The sequence below is a fragment of the Pelophylax lessonae genome (assembly GCF_965119305.1).
Source record: "Pelophylax lessonae genome assembly, chromosome: 13".
Classification (NCBI taxonomy): Eukaryota; Metazoa; Chordata; class Amphibia; order Anura; family Ranidae; genus Pelophylax; species Pelophylax lessonae.
In genome coordinates this window covers 97,181,212-97,199,932 of record NC_138780.1, presented here as the reverse complement: position 1 = coordinate 97,199,932, position 18,721 = coordinate 97,181,212, and the positions used below count along the sequence as shown (strand labels likewise).

Below are 18,721 nucleotides of genomic sequence, written 5' to 3'. Positions count from 1 at the left end.
CACCTGGTCAAGTTAAAGAACTAGATGATCTACTAGTTGAAGGAATAGCTAAAATGACAATGAAAGGAGAAGTTATCATTATGGGAGATTTCAATCTTCCAGATATAAACTGGAAAACCAAAATAGCAAGTTCTACCAGGAGTACAGATATTCTAAATTCCCTACTGGGGTTGTCTCTGCAACAAGAGGTTGAGGAGCCAACCCGGAGGGAGGCCATTTTGGATTTGGTATTCACAAATGGGGATTCGGTATATGATGTCATTGTAGGCGAAACCTTGGGATCTAGTGATCACCAGTCAGTGTGGTTTAATATAAGAACTGTGAAAGAGTCACACCACACAAAAACAAAAGTTTTAGATTTTAGAAAAACAGACTTTTCAAAAATGAAATTAGTCATAAATGAGTCCTTATCAGACTGGAACGGATTACATGGAGTCCAGGAGAAATGGGACTACTTAAAAGGTGCATTATTGAAGGCAACAGAAAATTGCATTAGACTTGTCAGTAAAAGCAAAAAAAGGAAGAGACCACTGTGGTACTCAGCAGAAGTGGCCCAAATCATTAAAAATAAAAAGCTAGCATTTTGTAATTATAAAAAAACCCAGAGCAATGAAGATAAGGAAATCTACAAGATTAGGCAGAAAGAGGCCAAGCAAGTTACAAGAACTTCTAAAGCGCAGGCAGAAGAAAAACTAGCCCAGTCTATGAAAAAGGGGGATAAGACATTCTTCAGATATATAAATGAAAAAAGGAAATTAAAACAAGGAATAACTAAATTAAAAACAAAGGACGGAAGGTATGTAGAAGAGAATAAAGGGCTAGCTGACTGCCTTAATGAATACTTCTGTTCAGTTTTTACAGAAGAAAAAGAAGGAGAAGGACCTCCACTTGAAAGGATGACTAATGAACCGTTTGATGCATGTGTCTTTACAGAGGAACACGTTCTAAGATTGCTGTCTAAAGTAAAGACAAATAAGTCACAGGGTCCTGATGAGATACACCCAAAATTATTAAAAGAGCTTAGTGGTGAGCTGGCAAAACCATTAACAGATTTATTTAACCAATCATTAGTAACAGGAGTCGTCCCGGAAGATTGGAAATTGGCAAATGTCGTGCCCATTCACAAGAAAGGTAGTAGGGAGGAATCGAGCAACTATAGACCAGTGAGTCTGACATCAATAGTAGGCAAATTAATGGAAACCCTATTAAAAGATAGGATTGTGGAACATCTTAAATCCCATGGATTGCAAGATGGAAAACAACATGGGTTTACTTCAGGGAGATCATGTCAAACAAATCTTATAGATTTTTTTGACTGGGTGACTAAAATAATAGACGGTGGAGGTGCAGTAGACATTGCATATCTAGATTTTAGTAAGGCTTTTGACACTGTCCCACATAGAAGACTTATCAATAAACTGCAGTCATTGAGCATGGACTCCCATATTGTTGAGTGGATTAGGCAGTGGCTGAGTGACAGACAACAGAGGGTTGTAGTCAATGGAGAACATTCAGAACAAGGTCGTGTTACCAGTGGGGTACCTCAGGGATCTGTACTGGGACCAATTTTGTTTAATATCTTCATAAGTGATATTGCAAAAGGCCTCGATGGTAAGGTTTGTCTTTTTGCTGATGACACAAAGATATGTAACAGGGTTGATGTTCCTGGAGGGAAACGCCAAATGGAAAAGGATTTAGGAAAACTAGAAGAATGGTCAGAACTCTGGCAACTGAAATTTAATGGGGATAAGTGCAAGATAATGCACCTGGGGCGTAAAAACCCAAGGGCAGAATATAGAATATTTGACACAGTCCTGACCTCAGTATCTGAGGAAAGGGATTTAGGAGTAATTATTTCAGAAGACTTAAAGGTGGGAAGACAATGTAATAGAGCAGCACGAAATGCCAGCAGAATGCTTGGATGTATAGGGAGAGGTATAAGCAGTAGAAAGAGAGAAGTGCTTATGCCGCTGTACAGAACACTGGTGAGACCTCACTTGGAGTATTGTGCGCAGTACTGGAGGCCATATCTCCAGAAGGATATAGATACTCTAGAGAGAGTTCAGAGAAGAGCTACTAAACTAGTACATGGATTGCAGGAAAAAACTTACCAGGAAAGGTTAAAGGACCTTAACATGTATAGCTTGGAAGAAAGAAGAGACAGAGGGGATATGATAGAAACTTTTAAATACATAAAGGGAATCAACTCGGTAAAGGAGGAGAGCATATTTAAAAGAAGAAAAACTACCACAAGAGGACACAGTTTTAAATTAGAGGGGCAAAGGTTTAACCTTCCCCCATCCGCGCTACAGCCTATATACGGCTGCAGCGCGGACTCGAATTTTCGGGAGGCCGTTTTTAAACGGCCTCCCAGTGACACGCCCCCCGCGCGCTCCCGCGAGCACGCTGCGGGGGAAATCTGTGTCGGCCGTGTCCCTTGGACACGGCCGATCACAGATCGTGGTGAATGGCCAATCACAGTGGCCATTCACCACGTGATCGGGCCGTCCAATGAGCGATGATCTCATATGTAAACATATGAGATCATCTCTCATCGCCAGCGCTCCTTCCTCACACGGAGCCTGCAGTGTGAGGAAGGAGGGGGAGCCTCACAGCGCCGGGGACACAGGAGAATGTAATCAGGGCACTGATCACCAGTGCCCTGATTACTAGAGGTAAAAACATACACACAGTGCCCCCCCATCAGTGCCCACAGTGCCCGCCATCAGTGCCCCCCATCAATGCCCACAATCAGTGCCCATAGTGCTGCTAGTCAGTGCCCATCAGTGCCTGCTCATCTAAGCACTGATGAGCACTGACTGGCAGCACTATGGGCACTGAGTGTGGGCACTGATGGTGCTGCCCATCAGTGCCGCTCATCAGTGCCACCCGTCAGTGTCCAGTGCCATCCGCCAGTGCCCATCAGTGCCGCCTATCAGTGCCCGTCAGTGCCGCCTCTCAGTGCCCAGCAGTGCCACCTCTCAGTGCCCAGCAGTGCCACCTCTCAGTGCCCAGCAGTGCCGCCTATCAGTGCTCATCAGTGCCGCCTCTCAGTGCCGCCTATCAGTGCTCATCAGTGCCGCCTCTCAGTGCCGCCTATCAATGCCGCCTATCAGTGCTCATCAGTGCGGCATATTAGTACCTCCTCATCAGTGCCCATAAGTGCCACCTCATCAGTGCCCATAAGTGCCACCTCATCAGTGCCCATCAGTGCAGCCTATCAGTGCCGCCTCATCAGCGCACATCAGTGAAGGAGAAAAATTTATTTTCAAAATTTACTCGCAGAAAATAAGAAAAACTTTTTTTTTTTTTTTCAAAATTTTCTGTCTTTTTTTTTTGTAAAAAATAAAAAACCCAGAGATGATTAAATACCCCAAAAAGAAAGCTCTATTTGTGTGAAAAAAATGATAAAAATTTCATATGGGTACAGTGTAGCATGACTGCGCAATTGTCATTCAAAGTGTGACAGCGCTGAAAGCTGAAAATTGGCCTGGATGGGAAGGGCGTTTAAGTGCACAGAAAGCAAGTGGTTAAAAGTAATATGAGGAAGTATTACATTACTGAGAGAGTAGTGGATGCATGGAATAACCTTCCTGCAGAAGTGGTAGCTGCAAATACAGTGAAGGAGTTTAAGCATGCATGGGATAGGCATAAGGCTATCCTTCATATAAGATAGGGCCAGGGACTATTCATAGGATTCAGATATATTGGGCAGACTAGATGAGCCAAATGGTTCTTATCTGCCGACACATTCTATGTTTCTATGCTGCGTTTTTTTTTTTTTTTTTAAGCCAAGTGTACATGAGGCCTTAATGTGAACAAGTGCTCTTGTTAAGGTTGATCCAAAAGGTTCACTTCAATGTGACAGCTTGTCTACTTCTCTGCAATACCATTCTCCTGCCAGAAATAAAGAGAAATATCGGGTACTTCGGTGTATGGGGAGCTTTCCCTCCTCCCATAATGCAGTATTGGATTCTTGAGCAGCTCATTGGAAAAAACGACTTGCTCCCCATTCGCAGAGATACTGGGTTTTTCCTCTTCATTCCCAGAAACACACAGGTTCACAGGTGGTAAACCTCACCTTAACCACTTTACCACAAGAGGATTTTGCTGTCTTACGTCCAGGCCACTTTTTGCGATTCGGCACTGTGCAACTTTAACTGACAATTGCGTGGTCATGCAACGCCGTACCCAAACTAAATTTATGTCCTTTTTTTTCCCTACAAACAGAGCTTTCTTTTGGTGGTATTTGATCACCTCTGCGCTTTTTATTTTTTTGCGATATTAATAAAAATATGCGAAAATTTTGAAAAAATAACTATTTTTCTACTTTGACAGTTAAAAAATATCCAATATATTCAATTTTTGTCATATATTTAGGCCAAAATGTATTTAGCTACATGTCTTTGACAAAAAAATTCTCAATGAGCGTATTTTTAACCGCTTTTATGACCGGATGGTTTTACCCCATTCCTGACCAGGCCATATTTTGCGATTCGGCACTGCGTTACTTTAACGGACAATTGCGCGGTCGTGCGACGCTGTATGCAAATTAAATTAAATTGATGTGCTTTTTTTCCTCACAAATAGTGCTTTCTTTTGGTGGTATTTGATCACCTGTGCGATTTTTTACTTTTTGCACTATAAACAAAAAAAGAGCGACAATTTTGAAAAAATAACAATATTTTTCACATTTTTTATATGAAATCCCCCCCCCCCCCCCCAAAATGTAGAAATCAAAATTTTTTATCATTTTAGGCCAATTTGTTTTCTGCTACATATTTTTGGTAAAAAAAAATCGCAATAAGCGTATTTTGATTGGTTTGCGGGAAAGATTTCTGTAATTTTTGGTGTTTTTTTTTTTTAACGAGTAATGGCGGCGATCTGCGATATTTTTTTTTTTTGCAGGACTGCGACATTGCGACAAACAGATCGGACCCTTGACTGACATTTTTGACACTTTTGGGGGTACCAGTGACATTACTACAGTAATCAGTGCTATAAATATGCACTGTTACTGTAAAAATGACACTGGCAGGGAAGGGGTTAATTTTTATTGGAGAGGGAGGGGTTAATGTATGCCTGGTGCTTACTAACGTGTGTGGGGGGAGGTGACTGGGTGACACAGGGACAGATCGCAGGTTCAGCTATGCTGAACCCTGCATTCTGACCCTGCCTGTCACTTAGGAGATCCGCCCGCTTTGTTTACACAAGCGGGCGGATTTCCACACTAGATCCCCGACGATCGGGGAAGAGCGGCGGTGATCACCGCCGCTCCTCCCCTGGCCCGACTCCCGCTGTAACTGAATACAGTGGGAGCGAGGCTCCGGCGGCGCGTGGCGCCGAGAGAGGGGAATGTCTGGTCACGTAGGTCTACGTCGCCAGACGATAACGAGCCACTTTGCCACAGCACAGTCAACGTGACTGGTCGGCAAGTGGTTAAATATGAGAAATAAGAAAGCACTATCACTAACAAATGCTGCACTGATGGTTTTAGTAGGTGAATCTAAAATGAGTCAATCAGGAAAAACATTCAATAGGCTGTCAACAGAAAAAGAATTTCACTTACAACGCACATAAAAAGGAGCTAACTAGAGCACCTGCTATTGACTACAGTAATTGTATATTTTAACCAACCCAATACTAATGTGTCCAGAGAAAACAGTCTGCTTTCATAGACTGAAGTTCTCACTTCACTACTGTGAAATGAATGTGAATTGATTCAACAAATGTTCTTTAATTAAAGTGAAGGTAGAATAAAATGAAGTCCTCCTAAATCACTTCATGCTGGCCCCTTTTGCAAGTATAAATAAGGTTACTAATAAGTGCCTATACTTTTTAAAATCCAGAAATACATTGTCTCACCTTGCACTGTACATGCTCAGCTGCTCTCTATTTTTAGGCACTGGCCCGAATTTGTAGAGGCCAATCTGCTGACAGCCTAAAGATTTACTGCTGTTCAGGGGCTCTGGGCTTCAGCAAAATGGCAGCCTCCAGCAAGAAGAAACAGTAACAATGCTGGAGGCAATTTACTGCACACACTAATTTTGGTAGCATAATTATTAATGTGGAATGTATGTTCCTTGCTAAAGAATACTAATTTTTATCAAGTCGTCGTGGGTAAAGTTCCACTTTAAGCCTGTTGGTCACTTTATCAATTAGGCTTACAGTTTACAGTGAGTCATTGATTTCTTTTGTGGAACTCAGGTTATTAAACAACTTTTTACATTTTATTATACTGTATATGCAGCATTTCACACAGTTCCCACCACTTAAAGAAGCTTACTGTGTAATGTCCCTGTCACTTACAGAAGCTCAAAATCTAATGTCCTAGTCACTTAAAAGAAGCGCACAGCCCAGTGTACCTAACACACTAGGGTCAGTCCAGAAGAAGACCAAGTGACCTACTAGTAGATTTCAGAATTCAACTTGTTCGACTTATGATGTTTTTTCAACCCGACTAACTATTTACCTATAAATAGTTAGAGGAATCTCATGCAAACACAAGGTGAGAGTACTAACTGTGCTCTCAATGCAGATGTGAACAGGCCCGAATATGTTGTGTAATAGCAGCACCCCACGATTAAGCCTGTGAGTGGGTGAATTGCCTTAGGGTCTGGCTTGGGAGAAAAGCTGAAGCTGAATTGCTGCACAATAGACTGGGTGGACTCCCGATGTGGGCTTCCATGTTCTTTTGATAGATACACTGAACAAAATTATAAACGCAACAATTTGTTTTTGCCCCATCAAAAAACAAGTGCCGTAAAATGTGGGCCACACCCCTGCATATGTACAAAAAAATTGACAGAAAAACATGGGGTTTTGAGGGCCCAAATGAGATAGTCAAATGTTCAATGCCACACAGTAGTAAGTTTAAAACATATTTATTGGGTATTACATAAAAAACATTAAAAAACATGCCTAGAAGACACACATACACTAATGATTGTATAAAAAAAGAAAAAGAGGGGTTAAAAATTGGAGAACACAGGGTAAGTAACCGGATAGTGGACTCTCAGTCAGGAATTGGATGGATATGGTCCCTGTACAGCCAACGCGTTTCGCTTGACTTGGCTTCTTCAGGGCTTAAGAGACCAGAGAACCAGCTAGTGTTCCCAAATGGTGCGGACCTGTAGGTCAGCAGGTGTTCACGGATTGCAGTTGTATGGTAGACGTGGACCATGTATCCAACATGGAATAATAATCACCTTATAGGGCGTACCAGTGCATAAACTGTAAAAGTATCTATACGCTTCTATGTGGTATATATATTTAATCTTTATTATATCATATAGGTCCAAATGCACTGGTCTATAATTATTCAGATGCCACCATGGAGAGAGGATATGTAACTTCCTTAGTATTAAGATATATATAATAGATTAGGCAGGTAGTCATAAGGATGGTGATCCTAGGCACCTAGGTAATCCCATAATCGCATAGGTAGGTAAGTTGTCAGGAAACATTATATTCAAATGGTCCCACGTATCCTTCTCATATGGGGAAGTATATCCTATCTTTTTGTCTCCGGTTGCATGTCCTTGTTTTTGCCCCATTTTTCATGAGCTGAACTCAAAGAGCTAAGACTTTTTCTATGTACACAAAAGGCCTATTTCTCTCAAATATTGTTCACAAATCTGTCTAAATCTGTGTTAGTGAGCACTTATCCTTTGCCAAGATAATCCATCCACCTCACAGGTGTGGCATATCAAGATGCTAATTAGACAGCATGATTATTGAACAGGTGTGCCTTAGACTGGCCACAATAAAAGGCCACTATAAAATGTGCAGTTTTATCACACAGCACAATGCCACAGATGTCGCAGGTTTTGAGGGAGTGTGCAATTGGCATGCTGACTGCAGGAATGTCCACCAGAGCTATTTCCCATGAAATGAATGTTCATTTCTTTACTATAAGCCATCTCCAAAGGCGTTTCAGAGAATTTGGCAGTACATCCAACCGGCCTCACAACCGCAGACCACGTGTAACCACACCAGCCCAGGACCTCCACATCCAGCATCTTCACCTCCAAGATCGTCTGAGACCAGCCACCCGGACAGCTGCTGCAAAAATCAGTTTGTATAACCAAAGAATTTCTGCACAAACTGTCAGAAAACATCTCAGGGAAGCTCATCTGCATGCTCGTCGTCCTCATCGGGGTCACGACCTGACTGCAATTCGTCATCGTAACCGACTTGAGTGGGCAAATGCTCACATTCAATGGCATCTGGCACTTTGGAGAGGTGTTCTCTTCATGAATGAATCCCTGTTTTCATAGATCTTTGAGTTCAGCTGAAGAAATTTAGGGCAAAAACAAGTGTTGCGTTTATAATTTTGTTCAGTATAGTAATAGCAGTAAAAATATATTATCTGTCTATTTGTCTGTGAAGGTTTTCATTTATACAGGTTACCTAATTAACTGCTAACTACCACTACCTCTGTGTATTAATTTTTTAATGTACTCATGTAGATTATGTTTTTCATCTTACAGGAAACGGATGACTACAGATATTTTGATCCCAAGATGTTGCGGGGAAGTGACAGGTGACACTTGCATGTCTGCATATGTTTGTATAATAAAGCACTATTTACACCAACAGGTGCATCCAAGCGCACATTTTTATTTCATTTTTTGCACAGTATCATCTAATATCTAACTTTCAATGTAATCTTGAAGAGATTTAAGTAGGAAGCATGATAGCACTTAAAGATTTTGCTAAAGAATGTCCTGTTGGATTAGATAAAAATAACTGAAATTATCACTGAATACCGAGTCAGAAACTTTTATAGTTTTGATCAACCATATAATATATAGATAAAGAGAAACTATTAAAATAGAAATATTGGAGCTGCCCTTAAAAAATGTTTTTAAGTCACTCTAAATCAAAGCGATCAAGAACAAAAATGCAGTATTGCAGCTTTTTTTTTTTTTTTTTGCAACTTGGTGATCTAGTTAGCAGCATATTTTCTGTCCTACGGTGACAACACTACTCCTTGGAAGAATAGTGTTGTCACTCTAGGACAGGAAATATATAATGGCTACAGAACACCCCCCTCTTCTCCTTATCATAACCCAGGGAGGAAATATGCGGAAAAGAACTCAGAACAGGGCTGATATTAGTGCAGCTTAGGCAGGAATCAACTGACAAGATTTCTGGTCGAAGCAATAGGTGTCTTGTCTTGCATTCATGAAACAGAAGTAACACATTCCTTTCGCCTCTATATTTACCAGATCAAAGGAATTAGTAGAAGACGTTCAGGGTCTTCATACTGTACATTTTAAGACTGTAAGCACTGAGTTTGTTATCCTCATCTTTGCTTCATTACTTGTTAAGTCACTGACCTAAAATAAGTCTGCAGGTCGGCAGTCCCAACACTTCATTGGGTGGGTGACTCTTTGCAGTAATACCAGGATCATTCTGATAGAGATGCACCAGACAGAGATAGCAAGATCAGAGTGGCTGTGACATACAGTGGCATTAAAGCCAGGATCAGAATGACTGTGACACATCAGGCAGTAAAGCCAAGATTAGGATGAGAGTCCAAGAGCATAAATGTTCAAATCAAGTGATCAGTGACAGCTGTCAGATTTCGGTCCTGCCAGGTTTCCTTAAGTGGCTTTTGTCTCAACTTGAAATATTCTCTTGATTAACACATACATTTTTGTTTTGTAATAACAGTTCTGTACCAAGGAACAAGAACCCCTTTCAAGAGGTAAGCCAAGTAACACCTAAATCGCAATAAAAATATCTTAATTGACTGACAACCACATATAGTTCCAAGACAGTTTTGCACATGTTGTACCTACATTTTTTGGCTGATCTGTACATCATTGAAAATAAGGCTTTCTATTTTTATGTAATTGTTCTTCATAATTATGTTTCTTAGCTCCTCTTACACTCACACTCTATTAAAATCAGTCCTGTGTCAAGTTGTTGCCAGAATCTAGCTGTAACTAATTTGTATCAGTTTCTGCAAAATGTGCACACGCGCCACTGAGTTCAACAGTAACTGGATACAGTGGAATTTTGTTTGGTTTATGTGTAAAGAAGAACCCAATTCCAAACCTTTCTACCGTTTTCAATGACATAGCAATTTAGGTGCTTAAGTGTATACCGTTAAAACTTCTCTCTGTTTCTTAATGAGAAGACTGCTTGCGATACTAGCCATCTATTTTAAACTTTGAAATTAAGTCCGGCCTCAGAGTTGCATCTGTAGGGTACTCCTTATTTTGGTTAGTCAGAAAAAAAAACATTTCTGTGCACCCTGTCGATCCTGGGTTTTACTAAGGGTTGAGGTGCTCAGATTGTAGGACTAAGCCCAGCCCGGCCAAGCAACTGTCACCCCCCCCCCCCCCCCCCCATTTAGTCCTCTCAGAGGATCTCAGTGGCTTATCAGGAAGGTGGGAGGGTGTCTAGAAGAGACTTTTCTGGCTAATGAAAATAATTGCAATACAGCTAAATGGATTTGATTTTTATTTTGAATTGTAAATAAATGGGAGCCTTGTTGTGTATGTGCATGCTATTCTCCACCTTGCATTATAATGACTAATACATACAGCACATGTTCTGGTTTATTGAAGCAGACGTTGTTCCTGGGCCTGCCGAGCTGTGACATACTGAGGAGGAGTAGTGACTACACACAATTCCTATTTCATTATTGTACATCACGGGACACAGAGCAGGCTATAAATCATGACTACCTGGGTTATGTACCACTTAAAGGGGGAAGCAAAAACAGATACACATTGTCTGTAAAGTTATGGTCTTTAAAGTGCTGCTCTCTGCATAGTAGTACCAAGTTCCCAGCGGATTCAAGCAGGGATCAAGATTTTGGTAGACTGGATCCATTCCTACATTAGGGGATGCCAAAATGGATGTTACCTGGGCCCTGCTACACAATGTCCCTTCTTGTTGTGGAGGAATAATGGGTGGATATTGATGAGGAGAAAGTTAGTGTAGTACTTGAAAGGGTCAGACAGAATTCACATCTGAGTGAGCCTGAAGAAGTTCAGGGGTGGTCTGTCTCACAAGCTCAGAAGGTTGCTTCTGAAGCTTGTGAGACAGTGCTTGTAAAAGCTTCTGAAGCTTGTGAAACAGTGCTTGTAAACCCTTACATATGCCCAGTTAAATGACTGGCCTCAGGTGATTCACAGAAATGAAACAATACTCCTACATAAACTAAATTTATAAAGCTTATCTTAGCTTTTAAAAAAAGGGAGGCAGAGAGCTGAAATCACACACTGCAGAGCTCAGTGGGGAGATATCTGACAGCTGATTGGAGGGAGGGGACCCCCCCCCCCCTGCACAGGAACGGAGATAAGGCTGTCAATCAGCTGGAGTCTGTGTTTTGCGATAAATGTCCTAAGGGATTCTATCCAGCAGATTTCCCATTTTGCACTTATGTCTGTGAACATGCTCAAGGATCTGTGGTTAAAAAATCTGTTTTGCTGAGCTTCCCTGTAAAAATTAACTGGCAGGATTTCATTTTCCATGGGAAATTGCTATTCAGGTGATGGCTTGGACATAAAAATCCAAAAAATATCTGTCAGTAAAAGATTCCTTGCCACTTAGAAAAAAGGGAAAGCATCCAGCTTATAGAAGTGCTGCTACTCCAGCTTCCGTCCCCTTGCAGGCAGTAGTTTCTCCCATGTGACTGGGTCCAGAGGAAGAACGAAGAACCCAGGGCAGAAGAGGTCCTGGCCAGCCAAGTCAGCGATACCAGAATACAAGTCCTCTTCACTGTGACGGGGCTCTCTACTTGTTCGGGTAGGGGGGAGGCTGCAGAAATGTTCAGGATCCTGGCAGGAAGTGATTGCAGACAATTGGGTACTTTCCACAATCTCTCAAGGGTACAGGTTGGAATTTTGGATATTTCTTCTTCCACAATTTATAAGGTCAAATGCACTTGTAGATCAGCAGAAGAGAGCACTGTTGTTTCAGGCACTTGATCATTGGCTGGCATAGGGGGTAATCATGTTGGTTCTATGGACCGAAAGAGGTCAGTCTCTTCACGGTCCCAAAGCCAAACGGAGTTGTATGTCCGATATTGGAGCTTAAAGATCTAAACCAGTTTTTCAGGATTTGCACATTTTGTATAGTCTCTTCGTTCATTGGTGACATTGCACTAGCAGGGAGACTTTCTTGCGTCAGTTGACTTAAAGGATGCATATCTCCATGTTCCAATTTTTCCCGCAAATCAAGCATTTTTGCGGTAGAGGACTAGCACTTTCAATTTGTGGCTCTGCCTTTTAGGCTGGCCACAGCTTACAAGGCATTCACAAAAGTGTTAGCCCTGGTGCTGGGATTGTCAAGGGTTCATGCGGTGGGAGCATTGGTTGAGGAAAGTGTGTCCCTCACGATTTGTACACTGGAAAGTCTGGGCTGGGTTCTCAATGTGGAGAAATAAGTGTTGGAACTAGTACAGAGCCTGGAGTATTTGGGCCAAATTCTGGGCACTGTCCGAGCAAAAGTGTTTGCCTCCTGCAAAGAGTTTTTCTCCGAGAAATCAGGTGTTGGTGCTAAGAAGTGACAAGTCTCCTTCTATTCAAATTGCACGAGGCTGCTGGGGAAGATGGTCACCATGTTCAAGGCAGTTCCATATGCACAGTTCCATTCCAGGCCAATGCAGAGAAATATAATGTTTGAGTGGGTTCAGTTGTTGTAATAATTCTATATTTAGTTAGAAGATTTCCAACATGCAACAAAGGATTGTTCTGCCATTTATATCCGCTGTTATTTTTCCAGTGCTGGTTGTAAAATGAAATTGCAACCTGATTTGTAAATTCAAGCACTGAAGACCTAAAGTAATTTCATAAAAACTCACTGCTGTACGACAGAATATGCAAAGGATTTTTCTTCACCTCTTTGATTCATTGATCAGCAGCTTACAAACTTTGCAATAACTGTCTAAAGATGTCTGTAAACTTTATAATCTGATAGTAAAATGCTTGTGCAGTTTTAGTTAGATTTTCCAAATAATGTAATAAAAAGGGTCTAATTAAACAATCCACTTCAAGGGCCTGTTCATACCAGAATGCAGTGTGGGAAACTCAGTTTTCGTGCAGGTTTCCCACACTGTGTTCAAAACACACTGCAGTTGCGATCTGCAACGGGTGTCAAGATTACGTTAATGACACTTCAAACGCAGGTCGCAGACACGGTGCATTTGCCCACACCGGATTGCAGCTAGTTTCCAAAAGTAGTGGTGCATGTTCAGCCCATTTATTTTGAAATCGGATCACATAGAACTGCATGTGAATCTCACAGGAATGCACAGCGCAATCCTGTGTGATACTAGTGTGAACCGGCCCTCAACCCAGGGCCTCTGTTGCTACAGAGTCGTTGTTAGTTTTATAGATTGTACAACCAGTGTAAAAAATGTGAGATCAGATTAGGACTGTTGATTATACTAATCCGTTTTTTTTTTTGTACCCACAGGCCATTGTGTTTGTTGTTGGAGGAGGAAACTATATTGAATATCAGAATTTAGTAGACTATATTAAGGTTGGTGTATATCCTGCCTTTCCTGCTTCTTTAGTGTATGCATGTTTTGCATGCGTTTCTAGCAAGGTTACTTTGCGGTACAACCAAGGAAACTTAGACCTTTGTGGTGTATAAATGTGCTTTTACTATGCAAAAACAATCTGTACATACAAAACTATTACAATAGTTAGGAGCATAATACAAGACTAGCAGATACAGATAAAGATAAAGCAAATATACTTAGCTAAAAGAAGTTTGCAGCCATGGAGTCCCGTTTGCTTTCGCACATGGCACAGAGAAAAGTCAGTAGTCATCGCTTCATGGATGTTTCGTTTGAGACTGACTTCTTGCAGCTTTGAGCAGTCATTTAGACTTGTGATTAAGGAATATACCATCCCCCCAAACCAACACCATTTGTTCTGAGGACAAAAGGGCTGTTTATCCCTTGTACATTGACTTTGAAGGGGGGGTTAGGCTTGGCCAAACTTCCTTTCCAAATCTTTACAAAAGAAAGGTATCATTTAGTGAGCCACTGTTAAATATGCAATTTCCACAACACTCCACCCCTTGGCTCACAAATGACATAATGCCTCCAACTTTACATAAAGACATCTAATAATTCTCCCATCCCCTGGTTTATCTTAAATAAAACACAATGGGGGAACTAACTAAAATACAACCCCCTCCTATAACTATGAAGGTATTTCAGTCTTTGGCTAAGAGTTCATTAGAAAAGTCCAATCTAACGTTCTTTAGAAAACAAGTCCAGGCTTGTAATACATCAAAAGGCCTTGCTCTCCATAGCTCTTGCGGTCTTCCATCATTCTGTCCATCATGTAACCACTTTCTCTGGTCTTCCTATGGATCAAATCGGAGACAGCCTGTGGAGTGGAAAACAAAGCGGATTATCTGTTCCTTCTAATAATACATATACAGTAGACCCCGGCCCTTCAGCTACAATCTCTCCTCTAACTGACTTCTTGCCTGGATCTCTGACCAACACTTTTCCACCTGCCTGTATCCACTTCTGACCCTCCCAAAGAACATCAATAGGGAGGAGAGGAAATATACTGATATTTCCTAGAAGATCACTGCTATTTATTTTGGAAGGTTTGATATTATAGAGCCTCAGTTTCCACTCTTGCTGGGAAGTATCCACTAACCAATCAGAGTCCCAGCCACTGTCCTGAAGCTCATCTGCCAATGCAAATATAACTTCAAACCTTCCTGCCAGATTCCCTCTCATTCCTAGATAGGCTTCAGCTTCAGATACGTCACTCTTGGTTTCTATGTCATGGGAAGCAGTAACTTGGTACCTGTTAAACCCTGTTCTTTCAGGAACCTTGTGTAAATACTGAACTCTGCACTCTAGCTGTGGAATCTGCACCCCAGCCCCAACCATCCTTTCATATGGTGTGCTTTTGGCTAGTGGCCTATAATTTAACAACATGACTGCCTGTGTGAGGACCCGATCCCACCCCCTTAGTGTACATGTGGGTGTAAGTTTGCGTATCTGGTCCTTCAATAGCCCATTGTTTCTTTCAATCAAACCAGCTGCCTGTGGATGGTATGGGATGTGGCACAACCAGTACACTCCAGAATCTTTGGCCCATTGCTGTACTGTTGATCCGGGGGAAGTGTGAGCCATTATCACTTTGGACTTGTTTGGGACAGCCATACGCAACAACAATTTTCTGTAGCAGTTGAAGTGTTGCGGCTTGATCTGCACGTTTGCAAGGATGAACAAACAAAAGTCCTGAATTGGTGTCCACTGCAGTGCAACAATACCTCAGTCCATTGTTTCCCCGGGGCAGGGGACCGATGAAGTCAATCTGCCAAATCTCTGCAGGCCTCTCTCCCCTCTTAATCGACCCGGTGGAGTACTTTTGCAATGGCCATTGTTGCACTTCTCCACACACTGTACAGTTGCCTATTACAGACCTTATCATGTCCATTGATATGGGCAATCCTCTTTGCTGTGCCCATTCATATGTGGCTTTCTGCCCCAAATGTCCAGATTGCTTGTGGGCCCAGTTGGCCAAGTTCATCAAGACAGGATCAATTGGCACAACTGCATTCACCTTGGCCACTCTGTTATAGTTCTCAAAGTCTGGGACCAGGGGCACATGTGCATCAACATGCCCCACTTTTATGGTGCGGGAGTGAGCTTCCTTCCACATGAAGTCCCAGACTTCCTTGCCTCCCCACACCACCTTTCCATGAATCAACCATTCATTGGACTTCCACGTGGGCATCCAAGTTGTCAGTCCTTTAAAAACAGCCCAGCTGTCAGTGTAGATAGTGACATGGGAAGAAAGATCCTCCTGAAGAGTCATCACTACAGCTTTCAACTCTGCATACTGACTGGACCCTCCAATTCCGGTCTCCTGCAGGACTGTGTCTGTACTCAGGTTGTAGGCTGCTGCTGTCCATTTATGACCAGACGAGGTGACTTTGGCTGAACCATCAGTGAACCATGCTGACTCCTTCATCTTATCTGACAGAGACTCAAAGGGTGGAGCCTCGTGCAAGGGGGATGACTGCAGCACAGGAATTTCTTCTTCTGTATGGGTGCTGGTAAAAGTGACAAGCCCAGCCAACTGTTTTGAAATGTCTCTGACATCCCCAGCTGCAATACCCCCTCTTTCTTGAAGGTACCATTTCCATTTCATTAGTGTTTGGTTCTGGGCTACAGCTGCCCTAGTGGTCATTCCATCATCTCTCACCCATCCTGCTATTGGCAATGCAGTATGGATGGTGACTGTGTCCTTTCCTGTAATGGTCTCTACGTGTTGAAGTGCTGTGTAGGCCCCAAACAGGTACTTCTCTAGGGGCGTGTATCTCTTCTGTGCCCCTGTAAGTTGTTTGGACCAAAATCCAATGGGTATTGCTCTCAGTCCCTTCTTTTCATTTGGCTGCCACAGACTCCAAGATATTGTACCATCCTGCTCAACTACATCCAGCTGAAATGGTACTCCTTGTCTCACAGGTCCCAATCCTTGATGCTGCAAAATGGCTTCTTTAGCAGCCAGGAATGCGGTCCGCTGCTCTTAACCCCATGTGAACTCAGTCTTTTTTCTTGTGACATTGTATATAGGCCTCAGAATCAGTCTAAGATGTGGGATGAATGATCTCCAGAATCCCACAACTCCAATGAACTTCTGTGCCTCCTTTTTGGTAGTAGGTGGCAACAATGCCTGGATAGTTTGCACAACTGTCTCTGGAATTTTCCTCTGTGGCCCAGTCCACATCATTCCCAGGAATTTCACCTCTGTGGCAGGTCCTTGGATTTTGTCTCTGTTGATAGCCCACCCTCTGTTCTCCATGTGCTGTATCAGCAGGTGCAGTGCTTCAGTTACATCTTCCTTTGTTCCTGAGATCATGATGTCATCAATGTAGTGAAACACAGTGACTTTCAGATTTAGGGTGCTTAAATCTCGGGCAATCAGTCCATGACAAATCGTTGGAGAATGAAGTTATCCTTGAGGAAGGACAGTGAAAGTGTACTGGCGGCCATTCCACACAAAGGAAAACTGGTTCTGACACTCTGGGTCTATTGAAATCGAAAAGAAAGCATTAGCCAGGTCTATCACAGCATGATATTCTCCTGCCTCTTTAGCAATTTTCTCAATGATTGAGATCATATCTGGTACAGCTGACTTTAATGGAGGTGCCACTTTGTTTAGACCTCTGTAATCCACAGTCATTCTATATGTCCCATCAAGTTTCTTTACTGGGAACACCAGAGATGAGAATGGACTTACAGCAGGTCTAAGGATCCCTACTCTTAACAGTTCATGAATAGTCTCCCCAATTTCTTTGTGGCCTCCAGGAAGTCTGTATTGCTTGAGACAGACTGGCTTCTCTGGTGGAGGAATAAAGACGGGTCCATTTTGCATGACCTCTGACCACAGCCTTCACCGCCCTGACCAGATACGTTTTATCAGGATACCCGAATGTGAATGTACCTTGTTCAGTCTGAATAGACTGACCTTGAAGTACATCCATCCCAAGAATATTTTCAGGTAACTCTGATACCAAAACATTTGTCCAAAATCCTGGTCCCTTGCCAATAGCCAATTTCACCCGTGTCCTAACTGCTGGTGTGGTTTGCCCTCCCAAACCTTCTACATAAATCACTTCTCCTTTGTGATGGGAAGGATCTCCTTGCAAAAGTGTAACTTCAGGTCCAGTATCCACTAAAGCCATGACATGTGTAGGAAGAGGCGACTTCCCCCACCATACAGTGACAGGTGCATATGGGTGTCGGTCTCCTGATGTCACTGTTCTTATTGCTATTACAGAAGACCCACCTTCCCTTCATAAAGGATAAGGAACCTCCCAATCCCCTTTTCTAATTCTCTCTAACTCCTCCCCAGGATAAAGGGATTTGGGTTTGGGTTCATGTTCAGTTTTGGGAATGGGTTTGGGACTAACAGGAGGGGTCTGTTCTGTTGTCTCTAAATCTAGGCTGATGTTATCTTCACTAGGAGTAGTGTTTCTAACCCTGACAGTTTTCCCCACTAAATGTTTCCACCGCTTCAAAATTTCTGCAGTAGAGATGCCATCTATCTCACTTTTAGGTACTCCTGCCTTTAATAGGTCCACCCACATTTATTTCCTAGAGAAAACTAGCCTGGTTTTCTCTTCACCTCCTGTCTTCTCTCCCACATTCCCTTTCTTCTCTTTAAAAGTCCTTTTCAGCCTGTTCTCTGCCTGTCTGACCTTATCTAATGCCCTGACAGGTTTTGTTTTAGTCTCCTCTAGCTCCCCCAACTGGCTTAAAAGGGTTGTTGCTTCATGAATTTTGCTGTTTAAACTCAGGCCTCCCAGCAAAGACAATAAAGGAGCCCTGAGATTAAGTGGTGCAGACTTCATTAGCTTAGAGCGCAGAGCAGACGTGAAGGGTTCCATATCTGGACCCATCCATTCAGGAAATGTATTTAATCCGGTTATACAACCCATCTCACGTAACCTGGAAATACCTTCTCCTAATGTTCTCCACGAGTAGGTATTTTCCAGGTCACTAGGATTAGCGTATACTCGGACTATACCATCTCTCACGAGGTCTAAGAGTGAAAAATTCACACTAAACTCTCGGGCTTTTCGCATTGCCTGACGCAATTGTGGATCATGGGTTAACACTCCCAAAGCCACTGCTTCCTTGCCTGACAAAACAACACTGTCCGCCCCTTCATCCCACAAACGTAAGAGCCAACTCAATAGGGGTTCCCCG

At 42.5% G+C, this 18,721-nt stretch overlaps 1 protein-coding gene across 1 annotated transcript in view; it reads left to right on the top strand.

Moving 5' to 3' along the window:
* SCFD1 (sec1 family domain containing 1) overlaps positions 1–18,721 on the top strand; it is a 326,499-nt gene that overhangs the window by 264,299 nt on the left and 43,479 nt on the right. The window contains exons 21-23 of the mRNA XM_082275124.1: positions 8,493–8,545; positions 9,682–9,715; positions 13,441–13,506. Of these exons, the coding sequence (XP_082131250.1) occupies positions 8,493–8,545; positions 9,682–9,715; positions 13,441–13,506 (153 nt within the window). The remainder of the gene's footprint in view (positions 1–8,492; positions 8,546–9,681; positions 9,716–13,440; positions 13,507–18,721) is intronic.